General features: G+C 41.9%; 1 protein-coding gene across 32 annotated transcripts in view; it reads right to left on the minus strand.

Annotated features, from left to right (window-relative positions):
• Positions 1 to 17,103, minus strand: part of LOC109990510 (protocadherin alpha-C2) — a 196,522-nt gene that overhangs the window by 27,731 nt on the left and 151,688 nt on the right. Inside the window, exon 1 of one of the 32 annotated variants that reach the window (XM_065958477.1) lies at positions 13,827 to 16,333. The exons of 28 other annotated variants lie outside the window; for them this stretch is intronic. In XM_065958477.1, the coding sequence (XP_065814549.1) occupies positions 13,827 to 16,205 (2,379 nt within the window). In that variant the 5' untranslated portion in view covers positions 16,206 to 16,333. Of the gene's footprint in view, positions 1 to 4,387; positions 6,863 to 7,428; positions 9,898 to 10,579; positions 13,080 to 13,826; positions 16,334 to 17,103 lie in introns of those variants that run through there. 3 more of the 32 variants (XM_020642655.3, XM_020642652.3, XM_020642653.2) reach the window with 3 other exon arrangements.

The raw sequence follows: 17,103 nt of genomic DNA on the forward strand, positions 1-17,103 counted from the left end.
GAATCAGTTTGTCTAATCCACCAAAGTGATCTAGGTGAATGCCTTCACTGTAGCACTGTGAGCTATGAACCACTTAACTGTCTCACTCGACCTGGATAATGTATGGCGCAATCAATAATTGACAGCATTTTGCAGCACTTGGTGAGGCAGGTTTGGAGGCTTTTATCATTTACACACTCTCAACTCCACGTCGTCAGTTTTTGTATACAAACAAGCGAGCTTCTCAGTATTACTTTGGGTCTGTATAAATGATAAGCATAAATCTATAAGACTATTATTTCTGCGTTATGTAAATGAGCTCAGTTTTTCTGCCCCACATCCACTAACCCGACAAACTGACACAGACACACGACGTTTTGATCCTTCCATGAAAAAAAAAAAAAAAAAATCCTCTCTCCTCCTCATCCTCCTCATCCTCCCTGACCCTTTGCCCCGCCCAACTGGTTCCGCTGTGACTGACAGTAGGTGTTTATCGGCCCCGCCCAGCCGCAGAGGAGAGAGCAGGAGGGACAGCTGAGCCGAGCGGAGCTGATACCTCGATCGGTACTGAAGCTCCCTGCTGCCGCTGCTGCTGCAGAGAGTAGCGGAAAATTACCTGCCCCTCCCCCTCTCTCTCCCTGACATCCACAGAGAGCTGCAGCATACAGAACACATACTGAACCACTTTTATGCAGAGGCAGCTCCAGGCATTGTTTAAGTAAATACAGTATGGAGACAGTATGCATCCATACAGCAGAGACTACCGGACAAAAAGCAAAGGAAACTGCCGAATGCAGGTTCACTCAGATGGCGCATGTAGCGCGCTGCCATCTTTAAATCACACCATGACCCACATACAAGCTTCATATAACCGACACGCATCGCCTGTAATATGTTAAGTCTGTTTGAGACCGTAGAAAGCCCTTGTTCAGTCTCTTAAAAACACTTAACCCGACCACACGAACGGAAGATATGCCAGATCCGGCCATGCTTGTTTTTGCTGTACCACTCCCTGAAATGAGGTCAGAGTCTGAGTGACTAAAAGCATCACAGACTCACTACAACACTGTGTTGAAACTGTGAGCTTCCTCGAGTGTATCTGAACACTGTCTATATGCTAGGAGCTTAAATAGTATTATTCAGAACATACAAATAAATGCAACACAAATTTGCATTAAAAAAGCTACGGTTACTGACAAATTCATTCATTTAGAAAACATGATGCATCTGTGCCCTGTTAGCCTTGAGCTGATCAGGGTAGCCTCTACTGTGCACACATTAGGGATGTTAATGAAAATATATTACATCCTGTTTACAACGCTCTAATGCTGAAAGGACACATGTCTGCAGAGATGGACCTTAATTCCCTGTTACTTCCCTCAGCTGCTACCCTTCTCAGCAAGTGCTGGTGAGGAGAGGGGGAGGGTAAAAAGAGCTGGCAGCATGGTGAAGGAGAAGGAAGAGGAAAAAGGAACAGGCGTGACACAAATAACATCATGGACATGTTTTAAGCTACACTAAACAAATGGGAAGGTACAAATAAGAAACAAAAATAGTAGATAGTAGATATACAAACTCTAATTACAGAAACAGGGGGATGTTATTTAATAAAATAACATCTCAGTTTATGTTTAAGCTCTAATTTTAACAACAAAGAATTTACATCATGAACTCAATAGGTGGTCTTTTAAAGTAAAAGGGTAAAAAACAGACTGGGCAAAAAGTCACCTTGTCTCAGGGTGCTTACCCTAAAATGATTAGTCTTTCACAATATATGGGGGTCTCAGAATTCTATAATATTAAGACAAGGGGGCATGGTGTAATACAAATGGCGATATTATGAGTACAAACAGCAGAGAATTAGAAGCTCCAGTGTGACTCCACAGAAGCTGGTAGTGATATCTCAAGAGAGACAACTTAAACTGCAGGAGTAAAACAAATATGAGCAGAACGACTTCAAAGCAAGACACAAATAGATTCTTCCCGACTAGAAGAAGGCTAAATGGCTTTGGCACCCCTCTGAGACAAATCACACCTTTATGAAGCAATGGTTAAAATAATACAGTATATGTTCATTAGTCTTAATGGTAACACTTGAGATGTTCCTCTATAGCAGGGCAAGAGAGTCTGTGAAAGAAGGCTTATGCTCTAATTTAAGAAAGGTCACATTTTCCTGGCATTACTCTTTTGAGCTTCAGCCTGAAAAAATGTTTGAATAAAAAAAAGCCTGAGATTTATTTGATCATGTTTCTTTCCCAAATAGACAAAGGTCAAATTTAAGATGTGTTGCCCCCCCCCCCCATTACCCACCAAAGTTAGTTTAGGAGTAAGACCTTCCAGTCTATGAGTATAAGACACAACACACACATACATCATAGCTCACAGTTTTAAGGCACAACCACGAATAACAACCAGCAGTTGCATATGTTGAGGGTGTAAGCTTAAAGTATAATGTCAAAGTGTATCAAACATCCAAGACATATAGAAGCCCTGTCTGCTGTCAGCAATTCATTACAAGTGTAATGCAAATGCCTTCTTCACCAAGCCTCCTCTCATCACAGTAAACCTTCATGTAAACTTAAGGCTAACGTTTATTCATTCGCATTCAAGGAAGAAGAAACCAGAAGTAAGCAAAGGCAGTTCAAAGGCTCTGTGCATTTCTGGTTTTCCGACTCAGCTTATTAGATATACGAGGGGAAGTCATTGTTATGTGCTTGTAAAGAAACCAAACCAAGACTTACTCAGGTGAACTGCGGTGATCTTTATGTATGTCAATGTAGTCCATGTTAAGTCTAAATCTCCACCCCTGACGTTGACTAATGTTAGCCAACATCTGACAGGATGGTATCAACGCCCCTTCCAGCCATTAGCGGCAGCACTGAGCGCACAGCAGTGGACCGGAAGTTGTAGTACGAAGGAGAAGAAGAAGAAGCGCCCTTTTGTACATTTAAATAGTTTGTTGACACTGTGGGAATCTTTTGGACTAACTCAGACTAAGTTGCGTTTTTGTTAAATTAAAACTATCTTAAAATGGACTCCACTCACTTGTCGGGTATCCACAAACTTCAACTTTTATCCGGTCAGTATGTTTTTATGCAAACAAATTTACAAGTGTGCGAAGTTATTGCCCCAAACATTTGTTGAATAAAACCTCCACATCCAACACAACACAACAAACCTATTTTCCACTGTTGAAATGTAGGCTAAAACATTTCCGGACAATTCTTACTTTGCTAATCGGTTAACATCTTGTTAAATATGCTTATTTTGGTTTGTTTCCCTGTTTTATTTGTGCGTTATCGCAACAGGGAAGTATTGCCGTTGTCTTATGAGTTTTATTTTCAATTGTTCTATGTCTTAACTGCAGCTGCCGTCCTAAGGAGCAAGCTGCCACTTCAGAGACACCTTTAAATTGAAGTCTATCGACGGTGAGTGTTTAATACTGATAAGAAAGCAAGCATCATGTTTTGTGTTATTTTTCCCCAAAATTATTTATGGTGCTAAACAAATGTAGACCCTACTGTGATGTTGCAGTGAGTCATTTGTCTCCTTCACAGTTCACAAACTCCCCAATCGAGTAATAGCCTAACTTAAAACTTTACATTACACATTAAAACTTTACAGCCAACATTTTAAACATTGATTTAGATTAAGCCCAAAAAGCCTTGAGCTAAAACTGACTAAGAAAGTGTTTTTGTTCCATAAGCTAGCAGTTTAAACTCTTCATACATGTATGATAAATACATTATTATTGATCATTATTTACATTTCATAGACATACATGTGCGACTATGAAGGACTATTAAGCATCCACTTGTAAGCCATCAGTCATGGTAAAACTCATTTCTGCCTGTTTGTTCTCTCTATTATTCATTTCAATTGCATTTATTGTTTTGCATTGCATCTGGACTAACACTAGGACGTCAGCTACAGCTATTATTAATATTTTTGTTTTTATTATTTTTATTGACTAGTTGCCTTAAAGGAATCATTTTACTGACAGAAATGCTTGACCTTTGTATTTCATGAAGTTGCTCGCAAGTTGTGTTCTTGTAGTTACTTTATTACGTCTGTTTACTAGTCTACGACTGTGAGTTTATAATTAATATTATTTTACTTAAATATGAATAAATATTGTATTTAAATATAAATAAAATAATATAATTGTATTGTTTTGACAGTTCTACCCATCCTAGCCATGTGCCCTACTCTTAAGACAAGCATAAACAGGCCCATTATGGTTCCAGTACCATGGACAGCGCTTTTTGCTAGACATGAGAGACAACCTTGTAACTAAGCCACGTAGACCTCAACCAACACAGCTTGTAGTTTTTGTACTGCGGAAGACTTTGTATTTGCAACACGTTGCGTCTTTTAACTTACAGCAGATTCTAGATTTATGTCTTACCTTTTCTTTATTAGGTAAAGTCTGTGTTCTAGTAAACGTGTCTCCTCCGTTTATACTGATCAGTTCAGCATCTGCAGGTGGAAACGGTGCGGGGAAAACTACTACGTCACTCTTGAGTGTGTCTGAGCTGAAACACACGTCATACTGCTGAGTAGCTTTGGAGTAAGACCAGCTCCCGTCAGGGTGGGTGGTGATCATTGGGGCTCCGTACCTGCTGAAACTGCCGTCTGTCCTGTGACATTTGACAGCTATTAAAGTGATGAGGCTGAGCAGGAAGATGGCTGACACCGACACTATGGCGATGAGCAGATACAGGTTTAAATCAGAGAAGCTCTCCTCCTTTATGGTCACATGTCTGAACTGAGTGTGGATGTCAGCTGCGCTTTCAACCACCACCACATCAATAGACACAGTAGCTGACAGGGAGGGTTCTCCATTATCAGAGACCAGCACCACCAAGGGGTGAGTTTTCAGGTCATTGTCACTCATTCTCCTCTTAGTCCTGATCTCTCCAGTGCTGGTTCCGATCCGGAAGAGATTGTTTCCTTTGGGCTCAGAGAGGTGATAAGAGAGCAGCGCGTTGTATCCAGAGTCTGCGTCTACAGCCCTGATCTTTGCCACAAAGTATCCCGCTTCAGCAGAATAGGGGATGCTCTCACTGTTGACCGAGCCGTGCTCAGAATAGGGCGCGAGAATAGTTGGATTATTGTCATTTTCATCCAGGATCAAAACATTCACAGTCACGTTGCTGCTGAGTGGAGGAACACCAGAGTCTGTGGCCTGAACTTTAAACTGAAACGTTTTTAACTCTTCGTAGTTAAAAGACTGCAGGCTGACTATATCTCCAGTCTCTGAGTTGAGGTTTATCACTGATTGTATGATATTGTTTTTATTACTAATATTCACAACTGAAAACGTTATTTTTGCATTTTCCTCTACATCTGGGTCATCTGCACTCAGGGTATATAAGACAGTACCTACTGGACTATTCTCTTTGACGAAAATATTTAACAAAGGCTCTTTAAAACTTGGCGCGTTGTCATTTACGTCAGAAACATGCACTGTAATAACGCTGGTGCTGGAAAGAGGTGGGACCCCTTCGTCAGTCGCGACTATTGTTATATTATATGCAGAGGCTCGTTCTCTGTCTAAAGTTCCGTCTACTACCAGAGAATAATGATTCTTGTATGTGTTTTTTATTTTAAACGGTACTGAATCAAGTGTTCTAACCTGAACTACGCCGTTGTTATCTGCATCGTTGTCTCTCACAGTAATCAGCCCCACCATTGTGTCTATTGGTGCGTTTTCCCGCACTACGTTTTCCAAAGATGTGACTGATATTTCTGGTGGGTTGTCATTTACATCCGTGATTTCAACGAGTACTTTACAGTGAGATGCTCTTGGACTTGACCCTTTGTCTTTTGCTTGGACCCGAATTTCAACTGCGGTGCTTTGTTCATGATCCAAGTCACCTTTCACTGTAATCTCACCCGTTAGAGGATTAATAGCAAATTTATGAACCTCGTAATCGTTGTCCTGGTTGATAAAAGAATACAGTATTTCTCCGTTAAGACCCTCATCCAAGTCCTTTGCATGTACAGAAATTACGGTTGCACCATATGATGTATTCTCGGGCACCCTGGCTTTGTACAGGGGCTTGTCGAAAATTGGAATATTATCATTGACATCTTGCACATTAATGGTGATTTGTAACGTGCCTGATTTAGGAGGGTTGCCCCCATCTAATGCTGTCAGTGTTAGTTTGATAATCGGCTGTTTCTCACGATCTAACGCTTTCTGCAGCACCAACTCAGCAGACACAGTCGGCTCTCCACTATTTTGTACATCCAGGGCGAAATGTTCATTTTGACTCAGCTTGTAGCCCTTGACAGAATAACTGCCGACATCTGCATCAAACGCCTTTGGCAGTGCATATCTTTCACCAGTAAAAGCCGACTCCGACACGTTTAAAACTATTTGCGGTATTCGAAATGTGGGTGCATTGTCGTTTATGTCCACAATTTTAACCTCAAAGCGATGCAGATTTAGCGGTGATTTTACAATGGCTTCCACTTCCAGCGAACACTTAACATTACGAGAGCATAGCTGCTCTCGGTCTATTCTCTCTTTCACGAGAAGAATCCCAGTCTTTTTATTTTCTTCAAAATACCTCGCGTTAGGTCCTGAAATCTGAAAACCTCGAGTTTCCAACTCCTGTACATCTAGATGTAAGTCCTTCGCCAAATTCCCAACAGTGGTACCCGGACTCGACTCCTCCGTAAGAGAATACACAATCTGTGCTGATGCAAAACTCCACACATGAGATACAAGGAACAAAAAATAAATCCAATGCCTCAAAATAGTCCCTTGTTGCATCCTGTCCATAGCCCCTTATGTTCAAGTTTTGACGAAGTAATCAATCCACTGGTAGCATAGCGAAACAACTTTATCAGAGCCCCTCAAAAGCAGCGAGGTTGCCCGAGACTGCTACGACGAACAAAGAATTACAAACCTCAGCTAGACGAAAAGGGAGGGGCGAGGCACAGAAAAAAAAAGTCTCAAATGTGTGAGCTGATAGCGACACCTTGTGGTAGTGTAGAAGTTGAGTCTAGAAGACAAGATGAAGAAACAAATCTAAGGCCTTCTGTGAGACTTAGTATCCCCACGGACTTCCCATCAATTGAAAACAAAACAAATAAAATCATCTGGCATTCTAGTAAGAGAAGTTAGCCTGAACAATCTATTTCAAGAAGATACGGTGGGAAATAGTGGTAGAAGTTCAAAACTGTTCCAACCAGACTCCAAACTACTTGACCAAGAAGTCATAGAAGAACACAAAAGGGTAATGGCATTTAAAAACTCAAACAAAAATAGCAAAAATGAATAGTATTAAATTGACAATATAAGAAGAAGTACATTGGATCACGTGCAACTACATTATTGCCAAGGAAAAAACATTTAGCAATAAAGCCCCATTTTTGGAAGAACTAAAACATTGTACACCATTGCTATCCCTGGGTTTTCTTTACTGCCTTTCTTACCTTTTCCTTATTAGGTAAAGTCTGAGTTCTGGTAAAAGTGTCTCCTCCATTAATACTGATGAGTTCAGCATCTGCAGGTGGAAACGGTGCGGGGAAAACCACTACGTCACTCTTGAGTGTGTCTGAACTGAAACACACGTCATACTGCTGAGTAGCTTTGGAGTAAGACCAGCTCCCGTCAGGGTGGGTGGTGATCATTGGGGCTCCGTACCTGCTGAAACTGCCGTCTGTCCTGTGACATCTGACAGCTATTAAAGTGATGAGGCTGAGCAGGAAGATGGCTGACACCGACACTATGGCGATGAGCAGATACAGGTTTAAATCAGAGAAGCTCTCCTCCTTTATGGTCACATGTCTGAACTGAGTGTGGATGTCAGCTGCGCTTTCAACCACCACCACATCAATAGACACAGTAGCTGACAGGGAGGGTTCTCCATTATCAGAGACCAGCACCACCAAGGGGTGAGTTTTCAGGTCATTGTCACTCATTCTCCTCTTAGTCCTGATCTCTCCGGTGCTGGTTCCAATTCGGAAGAGATTATTTCCTTTGGGCTCAGAGAGGTGATAAGAGAGCAGCGCGTTGTATCCAGAGTCTGCGTCTACAGCCCTGATCTTTGCCACAAAGTATCCCGCTTCAGCAGAATAGGGGATGCTCTCACTGTTGACGGAGCCGTGCTCAGAATAGGGCGCGAGGATAGTTGGATTATTGTCATTTTCATCCAGGATCAAAACGTTCACAGTCACATTGCTGCTGAGCGGAGGAACACCAGAGTCTGTGGCCTGAACTTTAAACTGGAATGTTTTTAGCTCCTCATAGTTAAATGACTGCAGGCTGACTATATCTCCAGTCTCTGAGTTGATGTTTATAACAGAACTTACTGGTGTACTTTTTGAAGTGCCGTCTAGTGTTGAATATGTTACTTTAGCATTTTCTCCTACATCAGGATCACTTGCAGTTATTTTAAAGACTGTAGCTCCCACTGCACTATTCTCTCTCACATAGACATTAATCACAGGCTCTGAGAATAAAGGGGCATTGTCATTTACATCAGAAACTTGAACAGAAATAACGCTTGTGCTGGAGAGAGGAGGGGTGCCTTCATCAGTGGCGATGATGGTGACATTGTATTGAGAAACACTCTCTCTGTCAAGAGGACCATCAACTGCTAATGAGTAATAATTTTTGTAGTTTAGCTTTAGTTTGAAAGGCACCAGTCCAAGTATGTTGGCACTGGTGAGTCCATTTTTACCCCCGTCATTGTCTGTTACTGTCACTAAAGCCACAACTGTACCTACCTCTGCGTCCTCTTTAACTGGACTCAAAAGAGAGGTGATAATGATTTCAGGTATATTATCATTAATATCAGTCACTTGCACTAACACTTTACCATGCACACTTCGAGAAGGCGTGCCTTTATCTCTTGCCTGCACACGGATATCATATGCAGCATTTTCCTCATAGTCAACTTTACCTGTTACTGTTATTTCCCCCGTGTCTGGGTTTATTGAGAACAGTGTTTCAGGATTAAAATTGCCTCTCTCAATAAATGAATATTCAATCTCACTATTTATTCCCTCATCTAAATCTGTAGCACTAACGGTTAATATGGATGTCTGAGGTGGAGTGTTTTCTGTGACCTGGGCCTTATAAAGAGGCTGACTAAACACTGGAGCATTGTCGTTTGTATCCATGACATTTACAACTATTTTTAACGTCCCTGACCGGGCAGGTTTTCCTCCGTCCAGAGCAGTTAATGTGAGGTGGATAACTGACTGTTTCTCTCTGTCTAATGATTTCCGTAGCACTAACTCAGCAGACTCGCTGTGCTCTCCGCCGCTTTGCACATCAAGTGAGAAATAATCATTCGGGCTCAGCGTGTAGCTTTTTACCGAGTTACTGCCCGTGTCTTCGTCGTTTGCCACTGGGAGGAGATACCTCTCTCCGGGAAAAGAAGATTCATAAATATTGAACGTTTTTTCCTTTTCTCGAAAGGATGGTGCATTATCGTTTATATCAATAATGTGTACCTCTATGCGATGAAGATGCATTGGCTCGCTAAGAATGGCTTCTATATTCAGAGAACATTTTGCCGTATTTGGACAAAGCTCTTCACGATCGATCCTGTCATTTACATACAACGCACCAGTTTTCAAATCCACATCGAAATATTTCTTAGAATTTCCAGATACAACTCGTAAATCCCGTTTTTCCAATTCGAGAGCATGCATTTGTAATTCCTTAGCGAGATTTCCAACTACCGTCCCTTTGTCCACCTCCTCGGAAACGGAGAACGAGTGTTGTGCCGTGGAGCCATCGCACAAACAAAGCAACGCTAATACTTGTATCCAAAACGTGACTGTTAGTCCTCCACGTCCCGTAGCCATCACGGAATGAAAGAGATGATCATTTCTGACCATGTCCACACTTTTAAGTGAATAAAAGGCAACTCTCCCTCTCTCTTGCGATCATCTGCGTATGTCTTTAAGAGAGCTGCCAGACTGATGATGCCTTGCGCGGATAGGAGGAGTCCGGGGGGGGGGGGGGGGCACACAGATAATGTGGTCTCCAGCGACACCAGCTGTTTCTTTGGTGCTACTGTACAAACCCATACAAATTATATCTTAACAATAATAGGCACCTATATTTGTCGAGGAGTTTATATTAGCCAAGAGGTAAATCTTTGTGGATTTTTTGAAACCGCGTTCACTTCGCAAATTGTGATACTCTTGCGTGATTCCAGTTCTACCAGACGACATAATATTAGGGCAAGGCAGCATTTGATCATGCAATAACCCAAAGCCGAGTTCAGCACCATGGACAGCGTCCCTACAGATCAGCGCCAAATAGTTATCTGTTTAAGATTATACTATTCAGCGGCTTACAAGCTATATGATATATATTTTTTAACTATCATATGGCTCCAAGGCTGACTCAGAAACATTATTGACCTTAGTTAAGCCTTTGTACATCATATCATCAAGCCGGGACGGCAATCCATAAAAAATGTATCCACCACGAGAATCAGAAATAGCTGAAGTTGTACAAATATTTTAAACTAATGACTGCACACATCTTTCACATACTGAATGAAGCAAAAATCATGTTTTTCACATGTACACTACTCAAAAAAATATGCAACAAACAACTCACCATTTCCTTATTAGGCAAAGTCTGAGTTCTGGTAAAAGTGTCTCCCCCATTTATACTGATCAGTTCAGCATCTACAGGTGGAAACTGTGCGGGGAAAACCACTACGTCACTCTTGAGTGTGTCTGAGCTGAAACACACGTCATACTGCTGAGTAGCTTTGGAGTAAGACCAGCTCCCGTCAGGGTGGGTGGTGATCATTGGGGCTCCGTACCTGCTGAAACTGCCGTCTGTCCTGTGGCATTTGACAGCTATTAAAGTGATGAGGCTGAGCAGGAAGATGGCTGACACCGACACTATGGCGATGAGCAGATACAGGTTTAAATCAGAGAAGCTCTCCTCCTTTATGGTCACATGTCTGAACTGAGTGTGGATGTCAGCTGCGCTTTCAACCACCACCACATCAATAGACACAGTAGCTGACAGGGAGGGTTCTCCATTATCAGAGACCAGCACCACCAAGGGGTGAGTTTTCAGGTCATTGTCACTCATTCTCCTCTTAGTCCTGATCTCTCCGGTGCTGGTTCCGATCCGGAAGAGATTGTTTCCTTTGGGCTCAGAGAGGTGATAAGAGAGCAGCGCGTTGTATCCAGAGTCTGCGTCTACAGCCCTGATCTTTGCCACAAAGTATCCCGCTTCAGCAGAATAGGGGATGCTCTCACTGTTGACGGAGCCGTGCTCAGAATAGGGTGCGAGAATAGTTGGATTATTGTCATTTTCATCCAGGATCAAAACATTCACAGTCACGTTGCTGCTGAGCGGAGGAACACCAGAGTCTGTGGCCTGAACTTTAAACTGAAACGTTTTTAACTCTTCATAGTTAAACGACTGCAGGCTGACTATATCTCCAGTCACTGAGTTGATGTTTACAACAGAGGTTATAGGAGTACTTTTTGAATCACCCTCTAATGAATACATAACGTTAGCATTTTCGTTTATATCAGGATCGATTGCAGTGATCGTATAGATGGGATTTCCAACTGGGCCGTTTTCTTTGACATAAATATTAATCACAGGTTCAACAAAACGAGGCGGGTTGTCATTGACATCAGAGACGTGGACAGTAATGACGCCGGAACAGGAAAGAGGTGGGGTCCCCTCATCAACAGCCGTCATCGTCACGTTGTAAAAAGAGCACCCTTCTCTATCCAGGGGTCCGTCTACAACTAAAGAGTAATAATTCTTATAATTGGAATTCAGCTTAAATGGTGCAGAACCTGTAAGTTTACATTGAGTCTGGCCGTTCTTTCCTCCATCTTTATCCGTCACTGTCACCAAAGCGACAACGCTGCCAATTTCAGCATCTTCTCTAACGGGATTCATGAGTGACGTCACTACAATTTCTGGGGCATTGTCGTTCACATCAACCACTTCCACCAGCAGCTTTCCATTTGCTCTACGAGGTGAACTCCCGTGGTCTGTTGCCTGCACATGAATCTCATACGCTGCCTGCGCTTCGTAATCTAAATTTCCCTTTACCGTGATTTCCCCGTTTTCTGCATTTATTAAAAACACATCTGCAGGATTAAAGTTGCCACGCTTTACAAAGGAGTAAGTGAGCCTCCCGTTGTCACCTTCGTCTAAATCCGTGGCACTTAGTTCTATTACTACTGATCCAGCTGGCGCGTTTTCATTAACCCGTGCTTTGTAAAGTGTTTTGCTAAATGACGGCGTGTTGTCATTCGCATCCAGAACGTTTACATTTATATTTAGGCTTCCGGTTTTAGGAGGTTTTCCTCCATCTACAGCTGTAAGCGTTAGTTTAATAACAGCTTGTTTTTCACGATCCAATGCCTTTAATAACACTAATTCAGCAGAAACACTATGTTCCCCACCACTCTGCACATCTAGGGAGAAATATTCATTTGGACTAAGCCTGTAAGTCTTTACTGAATTGCTTCCTGTATCTGCATCAAGCGCTAGGGGGAGCAAGAAGTGCTCGCCCGTAGGAGAAAATTCAGATATGTTAAGTGAATATGAATTTTCTACGAAGGTTGGCGCGTTGTCATTTAAATCAACAATTACCACCTCAATGCGGTGGAGAACCATAGGATCACTCAGTATGGCCTCGAAGTTGAGTGTGCATTTGATCGTGCTCGCACAAAGCTCCTCGCGATCTATTCGCTCATTCACATAAAGATCCCCCGTTTTGAAATTTGCCTCGAAATATCTCTTACTGTATCCAGACACGATATTTAGACTCCTTGTCTGCAGGTCCCGGACATTTACATTTAAATTCTTTGCGAGATTTCCGACCACGGTCCCTTTGTCTGCCTCCTCGGAAACAGAGTAGGATATCTGCGCAGCCGCCCAGTCACATAAAAACAAGACCAGGAGCCAAAAAAGGAGTCCATATTTCCGACAACTGCCCATCGCTGCTTCCAAAGAAACTGAGGATCAACAAAATACAAATTATCCATAAAACGCCATCAGATCAGCCAGTGTTTGATATTCCACACACTCAAATTCTCTCCGTCTTCACGCCATTCGACTTGCCCTCACAAAGCACTCGCAGTCTGCTGACGCTTCATACGTAGGAGGGAACTGAAACAGCAACCTCACAAAAACATGTGGTCATCAGCGACCCCACGCGTAAAAAAGTAGATATGAAAATAGTTTAAAAAAAATTGAAGAGGCCACTCTTCACATATCCCAACAGTTCTTACTGAGTTTTTTGTGTTTTGTTAATACATCTTCAAATCCCCTTCAACAACCTTGGGATGAAAATGTACGCATAGGAATCACTCGATTACTTGCAATAAGCCCTAGAAGTCTAAAAGTAAATGTAACACAAGAATAACAATCCAGAGCTGAAAGAACACTAGTTCAAAAGCATGGGTCGTGTTCCTCATGAAACTAGTTTACAATCAAGGGTTAACAGTGTCATCACAGTCTTCTGTTTACTGTTCAAGACATAGGTAACCTATTGATATCAATACTGTCAACACGCGAATACGAAGCAGGCGCCAATATGATTTCAGCACCAAGGACAGTACTATGTGAAACACATTTGGAAGAGATATGTAACATTTTCAACCTGTGTCAAGAGGTTTAATATGTTTAAATGCAACAATAATGCAAAGTTTGTTCCGCTATATGATTATGTCTGAGTCTTAATAATAAATATATTAAAATGAATGTCATGTGAGAACAAAGCTGTGAGACAATCAAGAACGTGTAGTTCTGAGATAAAAAAAGAAAGACGCTTTTTTCATTCTTTGAAATGAGTGAAAGGCTGCAGACAACTCACCCTTTCCTTATTAGGCAAAGTCTGCGTTCTGGTAAAAGTGTCTCCTCCATTAATACTGATGAGTTCAGCATCTGCAGGTGGAAACGGTGCGGGGAAAACCACTACGTCACTCTTGAGTGTGTCTGAGCTGAAACACACGTCATACTGCTGAGTAGCTTTGGAGTAAGACCAGCTCCCGTCAGGGTGGGTGGTGATCATTGGGGCTCCGTACCTGCTGAAACTGCCGTCTGTCCTGTGACATTTGACAGCTATTAAAGTGATGAGGCTGAGCAGGAAGATGGCTGACACCGACACTATGGCGATGAGCAGATACAGGTTTAAATCAGAGAAGCTCTCCTCCTTTATGGTCACATGTCTGAACTGAGTGTGGATGTCAGCATTGCTTTCAACCACCACCACATCAATAGACACAGTAGCTGACAGGGAGGGTTCTCCATTATCAGAGACCAGCACCACCAAGGGGTGAGTTTTCAGGTCATTGTCACTCATTCTCCTCTTAGTCCTGATCTCTCCGGTGCTGGTTCCGATCCGGAAGAGATTGTTTCCTTTGGGCTCAGAGAGGTGATAAGAGAGCAGCGCGTTGTATCCAGAGTCTGCGTCTACAGCCCTGATCTTTGCCACAAAGTATCCCGCTTCAGCAGAATAGGGGATGCTCTCACTGTTAACGGAGCCGTGCTCAGAATAGGGCGCAAGAATAGTTGGATTATTGTCATTTTCATCCAGGATCAAAACGTTCACAGTCACGTTGCTGCTGAGCGGAGGAACACCAGAGTCTGTGGCCTGAACTTTAAACTGAAACGTTTTTAACTCCTCATAGTTAAAAGACTGCAGGCTGACTATATCTCCAGTCTCTGAGTTGATGTTTACAACAGAGGTTATAGGAATAGATCTTGGATAACTTTCCAACAATTTAAAAGTCAGTTTTGCGTTATTGTCCAAATCAGGATCAAAAGCACTTATGGTATAAATAACTGAGCCTATAGGACTGTTTTCTTTCACATACACATGAACCACTGGCTCCATGAAACGAGGAGCATTATCATTAACATCAGAAACTTGAACAGTAATGACCCTGACACTGGACAGAGGAGGACTCCCTTCATCTGTGGCTGTAATGGTGACAGTGTAAAGAGAGGTGTTTTCTCTGTCTAGGGGTCCATCTACTACTAATGAATAGTCGTTTTTGTAGTTGGACTTGAGTTTGAAGGGAACAGAGCCCACCACCTTACAGTTAGTCACACCATTGTTTCCTCCATCTTTATCACTCACTGTAACCAAAGCAACGATGGTCTCTAACTCTGCGTCTTCTTTTACTGGTGTCATGAGTGACGTCACAGAAATTTCAGGAGCATTGTCATTCACATCAATTATTTCGATCAACAATTTAGCATGTGCACTTCGGGGAGAGGTGCCTTGATCTTTTGCTTGAACTCTAACCTCATAAGCAGGTGTTTCTTCATAATCTAATGTTCCCTTCACAGTTATTTCTCCTGTTTCTGGATTTAAATCAAATATGTCCGTTGGATCAACATTTCCTCGTTTGATCAAAGCATAAAGTATATGACTGTTTATTCCCTCATCTAAATCTGTAGCATTTAACTTGATCACGACTCTTCCACTTTCCGAGTTTTCGGGCACTCTCACTTTATAAAGAGTTTTGCTAAATGTTGGTGTATTATCATTGACATCTAAAACATTTACATGTATCTGTAGTGACCCTGATCTTGCAGGTTTCCCTCCATCTACAGCAGTCAAAATAAGTTTAATAACAGCCTGTTTCTCTCGATCTAAAGCTTTCTGCAGCACTAACTCAGCAGACACTTCGTGTTCTCCTCCGCTCTGCACATCGAGTGAGAAATATTCATTTTGGCTCAGCTTGTAGCTCTTTACTGAGTTGCTGCCAATGTCTGCATCAACTGCTATTGGGAGGAGATATCGTTCTCCCGTCAACGATGACTCGGAAATATTTAATGAATATGAGCTTTCAATGAAAGCAGGTGAATTGTCGTTTATGTCTAAAACATTAATCTCTATGCGGTGTGCAGCCATTGGATCTTTTAAAACGGCTTGTATTTTTAACGAGCATTTTACCACATTGGGACAAAGCTCTTCTCTGTCTATTCTTTCGTCAACAAAGAGGTTCCCGGTCCGCAAATTCACGTCAAAGTATTTCTTACTGTAACTTGACACAATACGTAGATCCCTGGTCTCTAGTTCCGGTACATTGAGGTTTAAATCCTTCGCAATATTCCCCACCACGGTGCCTTTGTTCACCTCCTCGGAAATCGAGTAAGACAATTGCGAAGCAGAGCAGTCACAAAGACAAAGCAGCACAACAATGCGAGTCCACAAGTATTCCGATCGTCCTCGAATATTCATTGTTGAAGCCACAAAAGAAATGATCACAAACGGTCATTTATCCTTAGTGTAGATGTTTCCGTCCAAATGAACAATATTCTGGGAAAGCTCCGGCCCTTCTCGTTACAGCGGCTTCCGCGAGTGTACTAAAGGCCGATGACGATTTATTTTTTTCTCATACAGGGAGGTGGAGTTAAGGACGAACTATCATCCCGACTTCTACGGTCTCCTGCGACATCATGTGGTGAATAGTGGGTAAGAAAATGCAGTTGAGCATCCCACACAGTCAAAGAAGTTGTAAAAATTAGAAACAACCAATCAAATTGATCACATTTGTCATTCATGTATATATGTAGAGCATGAAGACCCAATTAAAGGAAATTCTAAATATTTTAGTCATTGCATGAGCTAATGTGTAAAGTAAAATATCCAGAAATAAAATAATGTTGACTTTCTTTCTCAAGTGCCCTTTAGTAAAAAATATTTTTTTCTTGAGAAACTAGTAGGAGTAACAGAATTGTTCAGAAACCCCATAATTGAACACTTAGTCAAACACCACAGACAGCCATTTTCACTTCAGGCAACTTCGGAAACACATGCCAAATGAAAGATCACAGCAACAAGACAACATCTTCATATAGCCAAAGTGTTACATTTAGCACCAACATGACCATTGTTTCAGTTTAGGTTCATTACAAAGCATAGCATTTCAACAAATGCTTTCCAAATGCATAAAATCAGGAGACTTTACATGGAAGTGTCGCAAATAGAAAGTTCAGCACCATGGATAGCTCTTCCCAAATACTTGCATTCAAACTTGTCCTATAGCCAACAACACCATGTAACTATTGACAAAAACATAGTAACCTTTTGTATTTTGATACAGACCACTTAAGGAAGACAATAAAGCGGTACAAAT

This window comes from Labrus bergylta, chromosome 9 (genome assembly GCF_963930695.1).
Source record: "Labrus bergylta chromosome 9, fLabBer1.1, whole genome shotgun sequence".
NCBI classification, from domain to species: domain Eukaryota; kingdom Metazoa; phylum Chordata; class Actinopteri; order Labriformes; family Labridae; genus Labrus; species Labrus bergylta.